This window comes from Brassica napus, chromosome C3, assembly GCF_020379485.1.
Source record: "Brassica napus cultivar Da-Ae chromosome C3, Da-Ae, whole genome shotgun sequence".
Lineage (NCBI taxonomy): Eukaryota > Viridiplantae > Streptophyta > Magnoliopsida > Brassicales > Brassicaceae > Brassica > Brassica napus.
Window position 1 is genome coordinate 23,343,665 of NC_063446.1, and position 21,626 is coordinate 23,365,290.

General features: G+C 35.8%; 4 protein-coding genes across 6 annotated transcripts; 2 read left to right on the forward strand and 2 right to left on the reverse strand.

Annotated features, from left to right (window-relative positions):
* Positions 1 to 740: 740 nt before the first annotated feature.
* Positions 741 to 12,091, reverse strand: LOC106450335 (D-xylose-proton symporter-like 1). 3 transcript variants are annotated; one of them, XM_048750078.1, is made up of 16 exons: positions 11,851 to 12,091; positions 5,109 to 5,389; positions 4,320 to 4,566; positions 3,855 to 3,955; positions 3,580 to 3,658; positions 3,365 to 3,424; positions 3,164 to 3,230; positions 2,950 to 3,074; positions 2,725 to 2,826; positions 2,248 to 2,616; positions 2,118 to 2,165; positions 1,959 to 2,021; positions 1,735 to 1,815; positions 1,524 to 1,622; positions 1,307 to 1,444; positions 741 to 1,215 (listed from the first exon to the last, which is right to left on the reverse strand). In XM_048750078.1, the coding sequence occupies exons 3-16, from the start codon at positions 4,362 to 4,364 to the stop codon at positions 1,084 to 1,086; spliced, it is 1,509 nt and encodes a 502-aa protein (XP_048606035.1). In that variant the 5' UTR covers positions 4,365 to 4,566; positions 5,109 to 5,389; positions 11,851 to 12,091; the 3' UTR covers positions 741 to 1,083. The 3 variants fall into 3 exon arrangements, with proteins under 3 accessions (XP_048606035.1, XP_048606034.1, XP_048606036.1); XM_048750077.1 differs by lacking the exon at positions 5,109 to 5,389; XM_048750079.1 differs by lacking the exons at positions 5,109 to 5,389; positions 11,851 to 12,091 and adding an exon at positions 8,473 to 8,648.
* A 216-nt stretch (positions 12,092 to 12,307) lies between these two features.
* On the forward strand, positions 12,308 to 12,888 carry LOC106447603. The gene has a single exon (XM_013889566.3). It carries the CDS (start codon positions 12,392 to 12,394, stop codon positions 12,782 to 12,784), a length of 393 nt encoding a protein of 130 aa, XP_013745020.2. The 5' UTR covers positions 12,308 to 12,391; the 3' UTR covers positions 12,785 to 12,888.
* Positions 12,889 to 15,414: 2,526 nt separating this feature from the next.
* Positions 15,415 to 16,433, forward strand: BNAC03G33370D. Its single transcript, XM_013891983.3, has 2 exons — positions 15,415 to 15,794; positions 16,017 to 16,433. The coding sequence occupies exons 1-2, from the start codon at positions 15,637 to 15,639 to the stop codon at positions 16,315 to 16,317; spliced, it is 459 nt and encodes a 152-aa protein (XP_013747437.1). The 5' UTR covers positions 15,415 to 15,636; the 3' UTR covers positions 16,318 to 16,433.
* Positions 16,434 to 16,665: 232 nt separating this feature from the next.
* LOC106450337 lies at positions 16,666 to 17,911 on the reverse strand. Its single transcript, XM_013891984.3, has one exon. The coding sequence runs from the start codon at positions 17,788 to 17,790 to the stop codon at positions 17,401 to 17,403; it is 390 nt and encodes a 129-aa protein (XP_013747438.2). The 5' UTR covers positions 17,791 to 17,911; the 3' UTR covers positions 16,666 to 17,400.
* Between the last annotated feature and the right edge of the window lie 3,715 nt (positions 17,912 to 21,626).

The following is a 21,626-nucleotide window of genomic DNA, read 5'->3' on the forward strand; positions in this document are numbered from 1 at the left end:
CCCATGCGGTTTCATCGCCATCGATCGAGTTTCTAGGGTTTTGATTCGAACACGAAGGAGAAAACAATATATAAAGAAGAAGGAAAGGAGGGAGATGAAACAAAACCATTAAGAAGAGATTGATTGCGAAATTGATTGTGAAGAATCGATGAAAAACGCAGAGTCTACGGTTTGAAGGTGAGAAGACGAAGTGAATTGGGATGAGGAGAAGAGCCTCGCAGACTCGCGACTTCCTCCCGTAGAGAGCTAGGTTTAGGGAAAAAAAAAAGATTGCACGGCAAAACAGAAAGACCCATAACCTGAAATTGAAACGAAGCCCATAAAATCAAATCTGAAGCCCAATCCGAAATTAAAGAGCTCTGATTGGTCGATTCAATAAATGACGTGGCATGCTTAAGGGGGGAGGATATTCCCCTTTTAGTATTGTATTGATATTAAAATGTAAAACTATATTTTATGCCACGTTTCATCTTTCGGGAGAAGTTTTTTTTTGCTGATGTGGACGCTCTATGGAGCCTCAAAAGGTCCCTTTTATTAGTATATTAAAATGTAAAACTATATTTTATGCCACGTGTTATTTTTCGGGAGAAGTTTTTTTTGCTGATGTAGACATTCTATGGAACCTCAAAAGGTCACTTTTATTAGTATAGATAATTAGTTTCTCAGTATCTAATTGTTAGATATCTGAATAATTAAATTTCAGATGATACATGTTTCAAATTAAATTTTCTACTTACTGATACATGAACCAATTTTTCTTAAAACATAGTGTTATTGAACAATTTTTTTTACTAAACTTAAAATGAAGACACATTTAAAATGATTGGTACATGGTTCAATCATTAGTGGTCCAACAATGTGTGAATTTCTTACATTTTACAAAACATATTAAGAAAACAGTCGAATTTTAGAAGTTGTCCAACGCACCAAACTTTTGCCACGAGCTTCACTGCACCAATTCTTTTTGACCAAACAGTGAAACTCTACGGTAAATGGCGACCCCATCTGTGGTTACTGTGTTTCCCGTTCAGAGCCTCAAGCAAGTGAAGCAGCAGTTAAAATGGAGCTAAGATAAGAAACCTTTTAGAGGCATTTGGCTTCAATCTCTTCAAGAGTGAGACCCTTTGTCTCAGGCACAATGAAGTATATAAAGAAGAGAGACAGTACACATATCGCCCCAAATCCACAGAACAGAACTCCAGCTCCTAACAACTCCTGGAGATAAATACCAGGTGAGCTAAAACCTCTAAAACTTGGAGGGACAATATATAATTGAGAAGGAGTTTCTTGGTTCTAGAATCTTTACCTTCATAGGTGAGAAAGCGAATGTCACAAGCGCATTTGTGCCGAAATTCACAAGCACTGCTATGCTGATTCCTCTGCCTCTTAGTTTTAAGGGAAATATCTCTGACATCATCAGCCAACTAATAGGACCAAAGGATAACTGCAAGATTGATGGTAAATATTTTGAGATCACAACTTAACGTTGCCAAGAATAAAGTTTGATGAGAAAAAAGGTTAACCTGATAGCAGCCCACATAGAGTAGCAATGCAGCCACAGCAACAGCTGGTACATTATTATAAAAGATGTAGTAGGAGCCCAGGAGGAACAATGAGATCACCTATTGCACAATCAAAAATACAAAAGAAGCTAAGTTTCTAAATCATTTAGGTTTTTTCTGTCTCATAAAATTGAACAAAGAGAAAAAAGACTGAAAATGTCAGAGGACAAACCATGCCACTGACACCACCAAGAAGTAAAGGCCTCCTTCCAAGTTTGTCAATCACTACAATAGCAACTCCAGTCATAACCAACTGCACCAATAAAGGACCACGTTAAGTCTTCCAAAGGAAAAACACAAACTAGCTTTACTGCAATAATAAAACGATTAAAAATGTGCTAAAGCATTCATATATCAATCCTCCAATATTTTAAACTGAATGGAATAACACAATACCTTCAAAATACCGAGCAGGATTGAGATCCGAGTTGCATCAGTTGCAGCAGAGAAGCCAGCAGTCTAACAGGTAATATATTAGTGGTACAAGGAAACATGTTAGGATTCCTCCTAGTGAAACAAAAGCCAACTTTACTAGAGATAAAAAAAAAAGAGAACCTGTAGTATTGATGGTGCATAATAAAGCACACTTGGTTGTCCAGTTATCTGCCATTTGAAAAATAAAAATATATACACTTAGCTATTGTTCTTTTCTCACAAATCCATTTGATGAATTGACTGCACCAACCTGCTGGAACAAGACTAAACCTCCTGCTATAGTGAGAGCTTTCAAACACTTACCTTGAAACAATTCACCAATTGTAGCTTCTTTATCCTCACCCACAGAGGAAAGTTCAGCCAAGATCTCGTCTACCTGTTCAGCAGCTGAGTCAACTACTACAGACCCTCTAAGGCGGCGAAGAGACTTGATTGCTTCGTCTTGAAGGCTCTCCGCATCTCCTTTTCCCTGAAGAGAGCGCAGTAAAAGCCACCTAGGAGATGCTGGTAGCCAACACATTCCAATTGCCATAATAATTGGCACAGGAATAACTGTCGCATACATGTAACGCCAACCAGATATAACTGTAACCCAGAGGCTACCGATTCCATATCCTCCCTTCACAAAAAAATGTATGTGTCAGTTTCGCTTGGTGGACAAAAATGTTTTAAAACATAGAGAAGTGACTCTAAATTTTCTGAAGTTGGCAGAGATGTGAGAACTTACAACCATCCCAAAGACGGTGGAGAATTCCTTTAGTGATATCATACGTCCACGTATCTGACTAGGTGCAGTCTCAGCAATGTACATTGGAGCCGCATGCATTGTCTAAATACATGGGAACGAACATATCAGCTTACAAGTTAAGAAGAAGGCTAAAAAAGTGTACTCCATAGCTGCATGGATTCATACATGCAGAAAACCATCTTAACCTAACGGTAAGGTTATTACCAGTCCAACCCCAATGCCATACACAACACGTCCAATGATCAGGACATGAAAGACAGGTGCTAATGCAGTAACAATGGCTCCAACAAGGTATAAGAATGCAGCAGTGATCAACCCTTTTCTTCTTCCTTGAAAAAAACATAATCAAACAATTTGATTTCTTTCAGATGGAGACACTGCTATGTAATAAAGATAAAGAAAGCCTAAAGAAACCAACCTATAATGTCAGCAATACTAAATGCCACAATTGATCCGATCAAGGCACCATACAGTGAGCCACTAGTCTGCACAGAATTTTGTTAATACTATTAATTAGGAAATTTTATTTTATTTCCATAAGAAAGGTCATAGCTCCTATAGGGAAGAAGCAATAACAAAAGTTTATGCATTAACCAAGAAAGTTGAAATATAGACTCACAATGATACCAACATCCACTGAAGACAAGTTGTACCATGAGATTCCACTTAGTGTAGGCGACTGTAGAGAAGGCAAAAAGAAAACAGATTAATTAACAGAGTAGTTGTACAATGACATTGCAGGTCCAGGTGTGAAGGAGTATGCTAATTCAATACGAACAGCTTAATGATATGTAAGCTATGCACAGTTTTGGACAAGGGTTAAGCCACTATTACCTTAATAGAAATGGTAGCACAAGACGTGGCACCAATCTCATAACCAAAAAGAAAGGCTCCAAGAGCTGGGAAGAGAAACCTGAAAATTGATGACTTGTTTAGTAAGCTTTAAGACAAAATCTATATCATGTGCAAACCCGACAGATTCCCCCACGTGCTTTTCCTTTAGCAGAAAGATTGGTAATAAACTGTTGATATAGCAATCTTTGTGGGACCCACAGTTGGTATTAATGACAAACAACACACATGAAAATGACAGATAGATAAAAACTCACGGGGGAATGGCTGCAAGAACAGAGTAGTTTTCTGGGCTGTGCTTCTGCTGTATCAAAGGTTCTTGTAGTGAGCTAAGCCCACCTGAAGATGAATCACCAATCTACACAAGAACACCAATCTAAGATACATGATTGATAATATGTTTACTCCAAATCCAGAAGGCTAAGGTCTAATCTCATGCTTAATATTTCAATTTTTTAAAAAAAAATTCAAATTAATTATCCAATGCAGAAGAAATAAATCCAAACCCTAACCTTATATTGCATTCATAAGCCTATAACTTGACTAACAAGAATCAAAACAAACAATGACGGTCATAAGATCTTACCGTGATTGATAAATGATTAGTCAAAAAAATAAGAATCAAACAAACAAACCTTAGTAAACATTTTTTTATCAGCGACCAAAGCTGAACAGAGAAAAGGGAAGAGAGAATATCAAAAGACGATGTTCGAAAGAGAAACCTGTTCAACATGAACGATCGATTGCTTCTCGGCATCAAACACCATGGCTGCGGCAGCTTGATGTGGATCCCGAGATTCGTGAGTGTAGTTTTGTTCAAGGAGACAAAAGCTTAAAGATCTCGGTCTTTACGTTTTATACAATTGACTTGTCTGAATTATGAGCTCAACGTGCGTTGAAATTGCAGAGGAGAGAGATGTGGAGGAAGAGAGAGGGAAAAGACAATGTATGCCAGGGTGATGATCATAACTGTCAATTAACGAGCATTTCAAATTAGGAAAGAAGATTATTTTCTGTTTTTACGTTTCTTTTGGTCAACCAAATTTTTTTTTTCCTATTAAACATGCTTTATCTACTAATAAAATAAATATTATTTGGGAATTCATATTAACTTTGTAATAAACTTGTTTTCTGTGAGGATAATACAAAAAAAAATATTGTTTGTCAAAGCCAACTGGGCAATCATATTCATTTTTTTATTAAACTGTCTCCATGTGCTGATAATAGAAAAATATATTGTCTTGTAAAGCCAGCAAAGTTAACAGTATATTTAATCTCTTGATGAAGAAAGATATATATTTTCTTTGTTTTGAAACAGAAAATCCATATTTGGGTTAAGTATGAGAAACCCCTTTTAGTCTTTGCAACGGACTTCTAGATCCTTGTCCAGCAAGTTACTTGTCAAATCAAATAATACTTCAATATCTTTCACTAGATTTTGAAGGTCGTTTCATAAAATTAGATTTGATTAAACTACTTTCCAAAATCATATTCAAGAATCCTGTACTCACCTCTAGAAGTGAAGGGAGCTTAAATAAGCAAATATGGATGAAACAACACCACATTGTTCAGCTCTAGATCCAAAACAGCTTTTTTGTTTATTTAAAAGAGGCAGAAACAGAACAACAGATCACGCAGAAAGATTCTCACAGAGCTCGCATTCTTATTTGGTCTTGGTGGGAAGTGGAACCCATGGTTGGCACCGAGTCCAGTAGAGAAGATGCCATTCTCCATGCTCTTGAGCTTGAAAAGGAAGTGAAACAAGAAACTAGTAGGCCTAGGGATAACTATCCTGTTACAATACACAAGATATCAGCAACCACTCCATACAATTCAGGTACAGAGTTCTAGTCGAGGATGCTGTTGATGAGGATTTTGGAGTCTGAATCAACATTCAGGTTCTCAATACCAATCTCTAAACACTTCCGGGGAGGGCGGATCTGAGAGCGATTCCCTCAGCCAACAAAGGAGAGGCGACCTGCGATTCCAGCGCTGTGAAAGTAGAAGATACCTCGTTCCCCCGCTACGGCTGTCGTGATGTTCCAGGCCGCATCGGACTGGAGGATGTTACCTGTGTAGGGGGGGGGGATCGCTACAGGCCTGTTGGCCACTGTAAGGTTTGAGATTTTCTTCTGACCATTTTGCCACTCCCGGGCCATAGCAATTGCTTTTAATTTGATATTTGGAGAACACCAATTTGCTTTCTTGCGGTCCAGATTTCCCACATAATCCAGGGTGCAAGATGACTCGTCGTCACTCCTGTTGGAGGCAAGCAGCCCTTTGTCTTAAATAGGTTCCATCCAAACTTCTCTCAAATCTATATTTCCTCTATAGTAAATGTCCTCAATGAAAGGAGCAGCTTCCCATAGATGAAAGGTAGATTCAGGATCACCGCAACACTTGCATAGGGATGTGTCGTTCCTGTAGGTTAGTTCCCACTGGTAAAGTCCCACCAAGAGCTTTCCAGATTAGCATTTTGACTTTTGGGGCTGTTTGTAAGTTCAAGACCTCCTGGTTCCAGTTACCTGTTGCTTCCAGCTCAGCCGCATGATAGCCTGATTTGGTAGTATATTCCCCATTCTTTGTTCCCATCCAACACAGCTTATCTGGAGCTCCTGTACTGCTAGCTTTGATCTTCAGGATATTTTCCTCTGCGAAGGGACATATAGCTCTGATTTTTTCCACATCCCACTCTCTAGAATTCGTAATGAACAGGCCAGGCCGTCGACCGTTAAGTTCATTGATGCTTCTGGTGGATAATTTCATGTCTCGATACACTGAGCCAGGGATCTTGCCAAATTTTGATTTGGGCTCCATCTCCAACTAACCATCCCGCGTCTCTCTTAATCAGCGCACAGCCAATCAAGATGCCCTTCCAGCCATGTGATTCAGCCGTTCTGCTTGGACAGAGTCTAGCATGTTCCCATCCGCACAGTACTTCCCGAGAAGAACCCCTCCCACCCCAACAGGCCTTGTGGGTTGTTTAGAATTCTCCAGCTAAGCTTACCGAGAAAGGCGTCATTGAAGCTCTCGAACCCGCCTTTTGCTTTAGGTTGTGCCATTTTATCCCAGGATATCCATGACGTCTGGCTCTATTTTTACATAAAATTATTATGCAATCAGATGCCCATTCCACGGCCACGAACACACACTCAACGGGATAAAGACTTTGGGGGATCAAACTCACGAGCTCTCTAACAGACGGTTATTACCAGGACCACCAAACGTGGCCCAGCATACGGGTTAAACGAGTATTTACCAGATTACTAGAGAAGATCCGCCATACAAAGCCAACTGTGAAAGCCTTTAATGAGGGCAGAAGAAATCAATGATAAGGGCTCTTTACTCAAAGCCAAAACGAGTTTTACAGGCACAAAACATATAACCATTTCTTCTCTGTGGTTTTCGTAGATTGGGAATCACGTTTAGGGCATTCAAAAATTGTTGGGAAAATTAGCGGATAATATTTTCTTTGAGAGGTTGAGATGGAATGTAGACGGTTAGTGTTTAAGATAACCTTCTTATTTTTGGGAAAGGGATTTTCACTAAGGCTTGTGTTTGGAGATTTCTTAAAGACTCTTAGAACTCTTTATGAAATGTTTTCTCTCTATTGCTTTGCTTGATGTGGGATGATTACAAATGGTGCTAAGCACCCCTATTTATACTAGTAAGTGGAGACTACAAGTTAGTTCTACACACTTCATCTTCTACACACTTCATCTTCTACACACTTCCTTTTTCTACACACTTATTCATCTTTCTCCATTTTTCTTTAGATATTTCTTCTTCTTGGGCTTCTTGGTTATGGATCATAATTTTGGGTTTTGGGCTAATGGAGGAAAAAACCAACAAATCTCCCCCTTTCCGACTTAGCCCGAAACCGTTGTCATGCCGGTGCCTTTGCAGCAATCTTCAAACTTCTTGATCGGTAATACCTTGGTCATAAAGTCTGACCAGTTTTCGTCGGTGTGTACCTTGTTGAGATGTATGAGCTTTTCTTCAAGAACTTCTCGGATCCAATGATGTCGAATATCAATGTGCTTTGAGCGAGAGTGAAACGTTGGATTCTTTGCTAAGTGAATAGCACTTTGGTTGTCACATAGCATGTTGTACTTTTCTTGCTTTACTCCCAACTCAAGCAAGAAGTTCTTCATCCATAGCATCTCCTTGCACGCTTCCGTTGCTGCGATGTACTCCGCTTCAGTGGTGGATAAGGCAACACACTTTTGTAGCTTCGATTGCCAAGAAACAGCTCCCCCTGCAAAGGTAGTCACGAATCCTGATGTCGATTTCCTTGAATCTTTATCACCAGCCCAATCTGCATCGGTGTAACCGTTCAACTCCAATTTTCCATTTCCAAAACATAGACATTTCTTCGTTGTGCCTCGTAGATAGCGTAGGATCCACTTAACTCCTTTCCAATGTTCTTTTCCTGGATTGGCGAGAAAGCGACTCACAACTCCTACGGAATAGGCAATGTCGGGTCTGGTGCACACCATAGCATACATGAGACTGCCCACTGCTGATGCATATGGGGTAGTCTTCATTTCCTCTTTCTCCTTGTCACTTGTTGGACTTTGCTTCGAACTTAGCTTGAAATGTCCACCAAGTGGAGTGCTCACCGGCTTTGCTTTGTGCATGTTGAATCTCTCCAACACCCTTTCAACATATCTTTCTTGGGACAACCATAAAAGCTTATTTGGTCTATCCCGAGTGATCTTCATTCCAAGAATCTGTCTCGCTTGCCCCAGATCTTTCATCGCAAAACATCTTCCCAAATCTTTCTTCAGTGCGGCTATCTTGTTGCGATCTTGGCCCACGATTAACATATCATCAACATAGAGCAATAATATGAGAAAGTCGCCGTTTTCGTACCTCTTTATGAAGACACAATGATCATTCTTGGTTTTCTTGAAGTTGTGATCCACCATGAAGGAGTCAAACTTCTTGTACCATTGTCTTGGACCTTGCTTGAGGCCGTAAAGACTCTTCTTTAATCGGCACACCAAGTCTTCTTTTCCTGGAACCTTGAATCCTTCAGGTTGCTCCATATAGATCTCCTCCTCGAGTTCACCATGTAGAAAGGCCGTCTTGACATCGAGTTGTTCAATCTCCAAGTCTAGAACCGCTGCTAGACCAAGAACCACTTGGATAGAGGACATCTTCACCACTGGAGAGAATATTTCTTCAAAATCAATGTCTTTCTTCTGGTTGAATCCTTTCACAACCAATCGAGCTTTGTATCTTGGATTTGAGCTTCTCTCTTCATACTTCAACCTGTACACCCACTTGTTCTTCAAGGCTCTCTTTCCTTTTGGTAGCTTCATCAGCTCATAAGTGTGATTATCATGCAAGGATTGCATTTCATCTTGCATAGCTTCAACCCACTTATCTTTATGAGTGTCTCCTATGGCCTCCTCATAGCTTTGAGGCTCCCCCTCATCTGTAAGATTAACGTACTCATCTCGATAATATCTTACAGATGGTCTTGTCTCTCTTCCAGACCTTCTTGACTCATGTTCTTCCTCTGGCTCCACTTGAACTTCTTCTTCACCTTCATCACCATTCGGGTCCATGATAGGATCCCCTTCGCCATCATCTCCAATCACTTGTTCATGATCTTGAGGCTTATGAGAATCTTCATTCCTTATAACCCTTAGCTTTGGTTTCTTTGATTTGTTGATGTCTTCGATTGTTTGATCTTCGAAGAAAACAACATCTCTGCTCCGGATAATTTTTCTGTTAACCGGATCCCAAAGCCGATAGCCAAAATCATCTCTTGGTGATCCAAGATAGATGCACTCTTTAGTCTTGGAGTCTAGCTTGGTTCGTTCATCCTTAGGTATATGAACAAACGCTCTGCAACTGAACACCTTCAAATGGTTGTAAGAGACCTTCTTACCCGACCAAATTTCCTCCGGGACATCGTCTGCAGTCGAAGATTTATGACGTCCACTGCAGTGTAAGATTTATGACGTCCACTGCAGTCTTTATGGCTTCTCCCCAAAATGGCTTGGGTAGTTTAGCGTGAGAGAGCATGCACCGAACTCTTTATGTGATCGTTCGATTCATTCTTTTAGCTAGCCCATTCAGTTGTGGCGTCTTTGGTGGTGTCTTCTCCATCCTGATTCCATGAGCTTTGCAAAACGCTTCAAAGGGACCTCGGTACTCTCCACCATTGTCAGATCGAACACACTTGAGTTTTTGACCCGTACTTCGCTCTGCTTGGGCTACAAACTCCTTGAAAGCATTAAGAACTTGATCTTTTGACTTCAAAAGGTATACCCATACCTTCCTTGAATGGTCATCAATAAAGGTGACGAAATATGATGCCCCTCCATTGGATTTCTCGGACATGGAGCATACGTCAGTATGCACAAGATCAAGAATATGCTTTCTTCTCATAGGCGTAGATGATCTTCGGAAAGCGACTCTATGTTGTTTTCCGGCTACGCAATCATGACATGGTGAGAGAGAAATACCTTTCATATCAGGAAGAAGTTTCTTGCGAGAAAGTATATTTAAACCTTTCTCACTCATATGCCCGAGTCTTCGGTGCCATATATCCATGTCATCACTTGCGACATTTACTTCTTCCTTGCAAAGCTTGGCTTGAGTCACGTATAGTGAGCCTTCTTTTCTTCCTCGAGCCATGATCAAACTTCCTTTGGTTAACTTCCATTTGCCACTGCCAAAGTGATTGTCCAAGCCGGAATCATCGAGCTTTCCGGTTGATATGAGATTGAGTCGGATTTCGGGAACATGCCTCACATCTATGAAAGGAGAGGAATTCCCGAACTCGTTGTTGAGTTCCCGGTTTCAGCTTCGTCTATGAGAGCTGGTCTTCAAAGTCATTATATGTGACTATTTCTATGCTGTCCGATTTTGTCGTGAAGACTACCCCGACGCATTCAAGCTTCGTCTTGAATCCGTTGTCATTTTCATTTGAAGAATTATCTTGTTTAGTTTACATTGTTGTAGTTTATGTTTTCAATCAAAGAGGATGGTTAATTCTCTCTAATCGTTGTAGTCAAGCAGTTTGAAGAGTAATGGAATTAAGTTGTGTTGAAAAAAAAAAGAAAGTAATGTTAGAACATGACATGGTCAGCCATCAAAGTTTCTATCGACTAAATCTTCAAAGCTGTCGGTCCAATTCTTATCTTATCGTAATCTCACGATGTTAAAAAGTAACCAGCCACGTCACGTCTACTCATCTAAACAATGAATTTTCTGTAATGGACTGTCTCAAAAATATAACTAAGACTATGTTTGAATTAAAAAAGGAAAATTGCCATAGAAATAAATAAATACAAAGAATGAAAAGATGGAAAATCATTAGGTTACAGTTCAGAGTTTTTCAACTTTTGTTTGAGTCAAGTGAAGGATTCGAAAAGTGTTGGTAAACTACAAATACAAGCAATGTGTCAGAACCTGAATCTGATATATGCTTTGGTATTATCCATTTAAGCCAAAAGGCATATGCCATATTTTTCATGCACTGTACACTTGTACATTGCTTGTGCTTTCTGTACGATTCTTTGTAGAAAAAAGGTAAAAGGATCTCTTTCATGCGCTGTACACTTGTACATTGCTTGTGCTTTCTGTACGATTCTTTGTAAAAAAGGTAAAAGGATCTTTTTTTTCTAAAGAGTTTGAAGGTTTTAGTACACTTGTACCAAAATCATATGATTCTTTTTCAGATCCATTTCGTGAAAATTAAGCAAGTATGGTACTATTTGGAAAGAGAAAAAAGTTAAAATATATGACACTGAAAATAATTTTTTTAAAAAATTGTATTATATGATTGATCTGAATCCTTAGCTCTTGAAAAAACCCGAAATATGAACTTTCAAGATCTAGGAATACTGGAATAGTATCTTGAATTTAACGAAGCGGAAGAGTAAAATATTTGGACCAACAATGATACTAAACAAAGTGACTTAATCAAAACCAAACCTCTAATCTATAACTTGTTTTATTTTTGTTTGAACGAACCTTCACCAAACCTCTAATCTAATATGTCTGACGTTAAACCAAAAAAGAAAGAAATCTAAGGTGTTTATATTAGTTTTACCAAAATAAAAAATTCTACTAATACACTGTTGGGAAACATAAATACCTCCACAGGAAAATGTAGTATTTTCTCATTTTATGCGCTAATGTTTATATATCTTTTAACTTAGGTTCAAAGAAACATCAAATAAAACTGTAGAATAAAAATATACAGAGTGTGTGTGTGTGTGTGTTTGATACCTTGAAGTGAAGGGAGCAGACGCGGTGGCGCGTGGGAAGACGCTGTCAACGAGGTGCTTCTTTAAGCCGGAGATCAACTGAAAACTCTTTGATCTGGTTGCCATATACAACTCAGTTTTTCCTCCGAAGATCTTAGATGAGAAGATAGATTTTCTTGACTTATTCCTTTTTGTGTGTGTGATAGTTACTTAGTTAGTATGATGACTTAACACAGGTTTATTCTGTACGTATATAATGCTCTTGAAGAGATAGAATTAGGAGACAAAGCACAATCTGATCCGCGTGTCTCACCTACCAAACGTCGCCGTTTCAACTTCTTCTAACACCGTTACTTGACGGATGGACGGTGTGTGAATAAAGACCTTCTCGGGCTTTATAAAAACGGCCTATTTTAAGTCTTTGTAATTATTTGGGCTGAAATTAGCTTGGCCCATTAACTTCTTCATTTTGAACAACGTGCGACACGTGTTTCACGTTCCTTAACCTCTTGTCTGAAAATTCAAGAACAGATTCAAATCTACCTTTGATCGATCAGTGAGAAATGGCTCTCGAATGGGTTGTGTTAGGCTACGCAGCGGCGGCTGAAGCGATCATGGTAATCCTTCTGACGATGCCGGGGCTCGACGGTCTCCGCAAGGGATTGGTCGGCGTCACGCGTAATCTCCTGAAACCGTTTCTATCGATAGTCCCTTTGTGCCTCTTCCTGTTGATGGACATCTACTGGAAGTACGAGACGATGCCTTCGTGCGACGGAGACTCCTGCACGCCGTCGGAACACCTCCGTCACCAGAAATCGATGATGAAATCCCAGCGAAACGCGCTTCTCATCGCGGCCGCGCTTGTGTTCTACTGGATACTCTACTCTGTTACTCATTTGGTGGTTGAGATCGAGCAGCTTAACCAGCGGATCGAGAGGCTCAAGAGCAAGGATTGATCGTATCGTCCTTCGAGTATCTTTTACTGTTTTTTTTCAGTTTTCTGTTGTCTTTTACTGATTGAAATTGATTTTGATTTGAATGAATCATTTATTTTATGTCACACTCTAGTCTCTTTTATGCTGATGCTGACTAGGAATTAAATCACTTGGGATGCAATTTTGGTAAAGTAAGGATAGAACGTTCTTTTTGTTTAGTTTTGTTCTATGTGAGTTCATAAGTAAATAGTATGTGATTGATAGATGCTAGAATAGATTATGAATCTTAGATTGGCCATTACTGAACAGTGGACATTCTACACAAGATGATGGAATGGTGTAGAATAGACAAACCTTAATTGTTTTTGATAGATGTACGTAGATTGTGTATTGTCTATTGTTTCTTGAACATCTCGTCCAAGAAAATAGAAAAAGATCTTAGTGAGAGTAACTCAACACATAACCATACTAGACCTGAGCAGGAATGTAATACTTCAAAGATTTCATCAAACAGTTTGGGAAGTATATATATATATATATATCTTATATATTAAAACAGATTATATATTAAAACAGAAGTCGCAACTTTAATTCATGCGTGATTTTTTAAAAAATGGACCTAATAGACATATTCCTAGAAAGTCATATTACATTTAATATTTAATCTTATTATTTAAATTTTGGACTTACCAGAAATTTTTATTGGGCTACCAATAATTAGATTTAAACGATAGATGATCCATTGGATTTATAGATAGTATAAATTAAATAGATATAATTTAATGTTGTAATACTATATTTATATATGCTAAATATTTAAATATTTGTCGATGTTAATTTTTAAAATTATAAAAAAAAAATTTTAAAATAACAAAAATCATATTATCTAACAATGATTAATATTTACTACTTTAAACCAATGAAAACAAATTTTAAACTATATAGTTTATTTTAAAAATTAAACAAAAACTAAATGTTTAAAAATTAAACAAAAACTAAATGTTTAATTATTTACTCAATAATATAAATCTATGAAGCGAAAAGTTTAATTTTTTAAAAACTTTTTAAATTTGTGAAATGTTACAATATCTTTGAATATGACAATAAAATAATATTTTACTAATCTTTATATATATAGTTACTATTTTAATAATGAAATAATAATCTGAAATATATATATAGAAGAAGATACAGATACATATAAAAATTTGAAACAATCTATTCAATAAAAAAATATACAGTAAACTTATTATGTTTTAAAAAATTGATAGATACATATATATTATATTATATACCAATTTAGAATTGAAAAAAAAATATTTATATAAAAATAAATGAAAACAAAAATCTGCGCGGTTACGCGGATCGAGATCTAGTTATATATATATATATTTTTTAAAAATCATTTAACAGTTTCTCTGCTTGTGTTAATGTCTCTAAATTGAGACGATGATTTCTGTAACATTAGCATAATGTTATAGCATAAATTTCTTATAATTTTTTTTATCATCAAGATAAATAGACTTTATTAAGACCTAGGTTAGGTTACATGTAAACAGAAACGGATACGTGGAAACGAAACGTTTCGAAACGTGAAAACGTGATTATTGATTTTTTGTTTTGTTTTGGAAACGTTTTAGAAACGTCTATAAATATAAATAAATATATATATATATATATATATATAATTAATATTTGCATTCGTTTTTATTATGGTTAGCATATCTTAAAATATAAATAAATAAATATCCATTCTATTTAATCATACGAAAATAACATAAATCATCATTAAACATTAAAATCATATAAAATTCAAAATAACAAAACTCATTACTTAAATATTAAATAGCTTAAATAAAATAAAAATCATAAAAATAAGTCAAAGATCAATAACATCATCTTCAACCTCATTTTCATTAGCTCTATCAAACATGACCACTATCAAAATAACAAACTAATCCTTAAATTTATTAATTATTTATACAATTTGTTCTAAAATAATAAAAAAAAGAATTTTTAGCGTTTCCAAAACAAAATCGCGAGTTTCCAAGTAAAGTTTTCATTAAATTTCCAAACTGAATTTTTTAAGAAACGGGTTTCCAATGCGTTTACGCGAGTTTCCGAGAAATTCCAATTCCGAAACGTTTCCGAAACATGAAACGGAACTTCAACGGGGTTTCTATGGAACATGTTTAAGACTGCTAGACAAAAAAAATTATAAATAAATCCCTAAAAATGTAGTACTGCATATGTTAATTGACACTTTATTTTAAGTTTACTGCATTGTTAGCTGACTTCTTGATTCGATTTGCGTAGCTCATGATTTCATTATGTTTTTATTTTTTGGTTTGTAAATTAATCATGTGCTACGGGGCCGGTCTACTCGAAATAAAGTTTGTTTATCTCAATCATGGCCCAAAAGTCCTGAATCTGTTCAACGTAGTTCGACACGTATCTCTAGGTTCATTACACTCTCAGTCTCAGTGACCTCGTTATTCGTGTCATCTGCTTTCTCCCACCACGTACCATGCATCCAGTCTCCATCCATTTCTCAACTCTTTCCATCTGTCACTATCGGCCACAACCATTCCACAAAATATCATATCCCGACCTGAAAACTATTATATAACGACCGCAAGACCAGAACCCATGTTCATGGGCGTGATCATGTTACTTGAGAAACAGATTTCACAAGATAATGTTTTAAATTCGAACATTTCAGATAAAAATAAGCATTTATTAAACATTTCAGACCAAAAAACTACCAATAAAGTATGCTTACGTTTATCAAATAATAATAAATTGTTTGTATAAAAAGCCACGGTTTCTGTTATCAAGTTTTTGATAAACTAGAAGCGGCTTTGAGGAAAAACATGCACTATCAAGAACAGATGGAGTCTCTTATGTTGGGTGAAGAACGCAGACGCGGAAATTGCGCTAGGGACGCAGATGCAGATGAAGGTTTTATATCTCCCTCTTCTTTTCCAAACTCTCCTGACGATTCGGCCCGTCGTGGTTCATTTTCTTTAAGGTAAGGAGAATCAAGTATTTTTTTGGTTACTCACCAATATGCAGAGGGCTTTTAGTAGAAATTTAATTCTTTAGGAGTATAATGCGAAAAGTTTTATTTTCAGGGTGATTCAGTAGATACATAACCACCTGTTATATGAAAATAGTATTTCATTTTGTTCCGAACGCTTTGTATATTTTGAAAATTTATCCCATATTCTTATGTTTGGAATTTTAACAACAGGAGAGGACTGTCTAAACATTACAAAGGTAAATCACAATCATTCACTTCGTTGTCGGAAGCGCTAACCGTAGAAGATCTCGCGAAACCTGAGAATCCTTTCAACGCAAAACTAAAGCAGCGACGGGAGAACCTTCACTGTCGTCGATTCTCCGGACCTGGCGGCGCATCAGAGAGAAACTTAGGCGGCCAAGACGATTTCCTAGCCGGAAACGATAGGCCGCCGCGACTTTCTGGTAACAGGCCGCCTAGAGCCCAGACGCTCTCTGCCGCTCATATATCGTCTTTGGTTACTCGAAGCTAAACCGAAACGTTTTATAGATTATATTCTCTCTAAAGAAACTAGGTTTCGTTTGGGACGATGTTTCTTGTAGCTTACGTCTTCTAAATTGTATGTGAATGTATAACTTATAAGTATTTTGACTTCGTAGTGTTATTTTAGTTTATTTTAAATTAGCTGCCTACACTTCACCGTATATACAAGAGATTTGGGGAACTTTATAAACACCAAAAGCTCTAGGACAATTTTGTACTACATAAGAAATATTTCCAAGAGTAAGAAATAACAAGAATGAGATGTATATGTATGTTATTGAATAGTATACTGTATACACACAGCACTTTTTGAAGTCATATATAAATCAATAAAAATATTAAAAGTAAGAATCAGAAGAAACTGGCAAGATATTTCTGATATTTCTGAGCCATTAGACTGACAAGATCAGTTAGTTTTTGTCTTCGTGATATTCTCAGCTCTTTGTATCCAAGAATCGTGGTCCTCTTCAATGAACAACGTTCTCTCTTCCACATTGTGATTAATAGGAAGAGAGGTGTTACAACACACGGTGACTGATCATCTTGGAAGTAAGTGAATTTACATTCTTTGCTTTAGTTTTTACTATATAGGTTTTAGGCTATGATGGTTGATCTGCGAGCGCAACAAAACGTAGACTAAAAGGTACTCGGACCCATCATATTAGAGTAAATTTTCTCACTACTTTCCTGGAATGGAAATATAATCTAGGAAAAAAAACAAATGATAGAAAAAAAATGTTTACTCCAAATATGGTGGTCCAGTGTAAAATGATTTACTCCAATTTACCACTCAGTTTTTACCACTTGTTTAAGTGGGAACCCATATTATTTAATAAAAATGATTTTTTTTCTTATTCTAAAAAGTATAGAGTATGGTGGAGCCTTCGTCTTAGAATGTGTCCTTTTATAAGATGTTTAAGAAAAAGAACAGCAGTGTTTTATATATAATTAAAAATAATAATCCAAAACAAGAAATCACAGAAATAAACTTAAAAACAAAACTATAATTAAGTCTAAATTTAACCTTTTATAGACCAAAAAGTCCAAAAAATTATCCTAAACAAAGTTTGCATCAGCTATTGATGTAAGAGCAAAACTGCTTGACGGAACTAGTAAATAAAGAATCGCTGAACTGTTTAAAAACGGCTTGTGTACAGTCTTCATCGATCTCAACAATGGCCTTGCAACATTCTGGCCCTATAGTTATCTGACGGTTGAAGAATGACCCGAATATCTCAGCCATGCAGGCCTCTCCGTCTCCTAGGTCAGGGAAGCACCTCCTAGCTAGCTCGCTGTGATTATCTCTACCGATTATTCCACCAAATATAGAAGGGAACGAAAATGGAAGTGAAAATGGAATGGGAAGGGGAAACGGAAACGGAAATAAGGAGAATGATGTTACGGTTTGAGGTGAAAGAGAGGATGAGATGAGAAGAATGACTATGAGTGACACTGATTTCATGATGATGATGATGGAAATGTTGATATAATATAGGAAACAAAATGTAAATGAGATAGTGGTTTTGATGCTTCGATCTTGGTGAAGCCTTGAGATAGTTTTTAGGGCTTTGTATTTATAAGAGAGAAAAGGAATATAAAATCTTAGATAGGAAGATCTTTTGGTTGCACTAAAATATGAAAGAGATCTTTCAGTTGCATTATTCTAGCGTTTATAGAAAACATGCAGCAACAAACTATATGAATTAACTCCATCGCTCACTTATCGCATGTCTTCAAATATCATGTAAAAAAGTTAGATTATTATTAGTTATTATGAGTTTATGGCTATAGTCCATTATGATATCCTTAGAGAGTAAGAAAAACACTTATGTATATGTATATCCAATCTGCATTGAAGTTTGAGTTTGGCTATCAATTCAAAAGGTTTAGCCCTTAAAGCAACAATCCCCGTGGATGGTGGAAACGTCCCGGCACTAGAGTCAGAAGTTTCTCAACGGATCAAACCAAAAGTACATGTGTTCTCGAAAATCTTTGCATGATGTTGGACCTAAAAATAGGTATATGAAATACTTTTGGGTCGCTTCACCAGATGTTTATGTTTTAGGGTCAAGTACTAAGACCAAAACGAGACTGGACTCAGAATCGACCGGGACAGTCCATCACAATAAAAAATACCAATAGTAGTAGCTTTATCAAATTTGAAGACTCATTCAAAACTGAAGACCCTCACCTTTTGCAATTTTATGACCTGGTCTTCACCAAATGCATATAGGTGATGTAAATATATGACGCTGCGTCGTTGCATTATACTATATATATGCACATGCATGTGTTTTATGATATTCTTCATCGTTAAATTTCCAAGTATTAAAATTAAAAGGCGTTTTCTATTAGTCATCATATTGATCATGTTGAACCCCATACCTCTAGTTATAGTCTTCTCCATGTTCCTTGTCTTACAGTGTCTCACTTATCATGTCAACTCCGCTTCACCCCTTGAACACACCGAAACACCGGCTCAAGAATCATGCGTTAGCTCTTGTGCTCAGCCACCACCACCGAAGAAGGTTTACTGCAGAAGGTCGTCATCACCCCCTCCTCCGGCTAAATACATGTATATAACTGGTGTACCAGGGGAACTGTACCGGACCGAACCTGGTGATCAATGGGGCTACTATTCTAGTGCAAACAATAATATTAATACGATTAAGTCTCTCCAGTTTATTGTTATTGTGGTGTGGTTTGGTGCTATTATAAATGTGTGAGAAAAAATCCTATTAAGGGTGTTAAAGCGTGAACTAAATGAAATATGCTATTCATATCATACTATTACAATGTATGTTCGAGTTATTAATTAGCTTTGGCTGTCTGGATGTTAATAAAAATGACTTTGGTGCTGACTTTTGTTAAATTAACATTAGACATGCAAAATCTCCGCTGCCACCATCTCCAATGTATTTCTCAATATTTAACTCTAAAATAGAAGACTTCTATAATAAAAATGGATTTTACTCCAATGTATTTCTTTAAAATAGAGATCTCTACATATAGAGCAAAATATAGAAAAATGTTATTTCTTCCTCTATAGATAAAGGAAAAAATAACAATCTCTATTTTATAGGCAAAAATAGAGATGAATTGGAGTGATTTTGCTTCAATATGCTATTATAGAGATATAAATAGAGATGAGTTGGAGATAATATAGAGCATTTACCGAAAAAACAATACTAAAGATTATAGGCTTCAGTATATAGAACATTTACCGAAAAACTCAATATTTTCGTAGGGGTTGTTAACACATAAATTTTGAGAAAAAATCAAAAAATATGATAATATTGTTTTAATGCATAGTTGAATCATGAAATAACATATGATAATGATCAAAGAGGTTTGGAACCTTTGTTGTCTCCATTTCTCAAGAAAATAACGATTTTATAGTGGTTAATCCACTAATTTAGAAGTATATGCAGTTTTATTAAATTAATTGATTAAAAATTAGAACGATGTCCATGTACCATGAAAGAAAGTTTAACATATATTTGTAAAAATGTAGAATGTGGCTAGAAATTTTAAAACAACACTAAAGATAACATATGATGATGGTCAGAGAGGTTTTACTAATGTAATCTTTAGTATTGTTTTAAAATTTCTAACCACATTCTACATTTGTATTAATATATGTTAAACTATTTTTCATGGTACATGAGTATCGTTCTTATTTTTTATCAGTTAATTTAGTAAAACTGCATATACTTTCTAAATTAGTGGACTAACCACTATAAAATCGCTATTCTCTTGAGAAACGGAGAAACCTCTTCAACCATCATCATATATTATTGCAGGATTCAACTATGTATTAAAACAGTATTGTCATATTTTTTTTATTTTTTCTCAAAATTTATGTGTTATTCCCTACGAAAATATTGAGGTTTTTGGTAAATGCTCTATATATTGAAGCTTATAATCTTTAGATTTGTTTTAAGATTTCTAACCACATTATATATTTGTATTAATGTATGCTAAGCACCTTTTCATTGACACAGACATAGTGCTAAATTTTGATCAATTAATTTAGTAAAACTTCATATAACCCCTAAATCAATGGATTAACCACTATAAAATCGCTATTCACTAGAGAAAGGAAGACAAGAAAGGTTTCAAACATCTTTGACCATCATCATATGTTAATGCATGATGTAACTATGTAGTAAAACAATATTGTTATATTTTTAAAAAAATTCTCAAAATCTATGACTCCTACGAAAATATTTGAGTTTTTTGGTAAATGCTCTATATACTGAAGCTTATAATCTTCAGTGTTGTTTTAAACATTCTAAACACATTCTACATTTATATTAAAGTATGCTAAAACATCTTTCATTGTACATGGGCGTCGTTATAATTTTTTATCAATTAATTTTGTAAAATTGCATATACTTTCTAAATTAGTGTACTAACCACTATAAAATCGCTATTCTCTTGAGAAACGGTGACAACAAAAGTTCCAAACTTCTTTGAACATCATCATATGTTATTGAAGGATGCAACTACGTATTAAAACAGTATTGTCATATTTTTTTGAATTTTTCTCAAAATCTATATGTTAACTCCTACGAAAATATTGAGTTTCTCGGTAAATGCTCTATATACTAAAACTTATAATTTTTAGTATTGTTTTAAAATTTCTAACCACATTCTAAATTGGTGTTAATGTATGCTAAATTATATTTCATGGTACATAGGCATCATTATTTTTTTTTATCAATTAATTTATTAAAACTGCTTATACTCCCTAAATCAGTGGAATAACCACAGTAAAATCGCTATTATTCTGAGAAACGGAGACAACAAAGGTTCCAAACCAATTTGACCATCATCATATGTTTGTGTAGGATGCAACTATGCATTAAAACTATATTGTCATATTTTTTATTTTTTCTCAAAACTTATGTGTTAACCTACAAAAAAATTGAATTTTTTGATAAATGCTATATATACTTAAGCCTATTATCTTTAGTGTTGTTTTAAAATTTCTAGCCACATTCTACATTTTTTCTAATGTATGCTAAACTCTCTTTCATGGTACATGGGCATCGTTCTAATTATTAGTCAATTAATTTAGTAAAACTGCATATACTTTCTAAATTAGTGGACTATAACCAAATCAAAATCGCTATTCTCTTGAGAAACGGTGACATCAAAAGTTTTAAATTTCTTTGAACATCATCATATGTTATTGAAGGATGCAACTATGTATTAAAAGCGTATTGTCATATTTTTTGAATTTTTTTTCAAAATCTATGTGTTAACACCCTACAAAAATATTGAGTTTTTCTG

What these genes read in the sequence shown, in the direction of transcription:
- LOC106447603 (XM_013889566.3), top strand. Translation starts at nt 12,392, where the DNA reads ATGGCTCTCGAATGGGTTGTGTTAGGCTACGCAGCGGCGGCTGAAGCG.
- LOC106450335 (XM_048750077.1), bottom strand. Translation starts at nt 4,364, where the DNA reads ATGGTGTTTGATGCCGAGAAGCAATCGATCGTTCATGTTGAACAG. An exon ending in TAGTATTGCTGACATTATAG is followed by an intron (nt 3,075 to 3,163) that starts GTTGGTTTCTTT and finishes GTTTTTTTCAAG; the next exon opens with GAAGAAGAAAAGGGTTGATC. An exon ending in TTGGTGGTGTCAGTGGCATG is followed by an intron (nt 1,623 to 1,734) that starts GTTTGTCCTCTG and finishes ATTGTGCAATAG; the next exon opens with GTGATCTCATTGTTCCTCCT.
- BNAC03G33370D (XM_013891983.3), top strand. Translation starts at nt 15,637, where the DNA reads ATGCACTATCAAGAACAGATGGAGTCTCTTATGTTGGGTGAAGAACGC. An exon ending in CGTGGTTCATTTTCTTTAAG is followed by an intron (nt 15,795 to 16,016) that starts GTAAGGAGAATC and finishes TTTTAACAACAG; the next exon opens with GAGAGGACTGTCTAAACATT.
- LOC106450337 (XM_013891984.3), bottom strand. Translation starts at nt 17,790, where the DNA reads ATGAAATCAGTGTCACTCATAGTCATTCTTCTCATCTCATCCTCTCTT.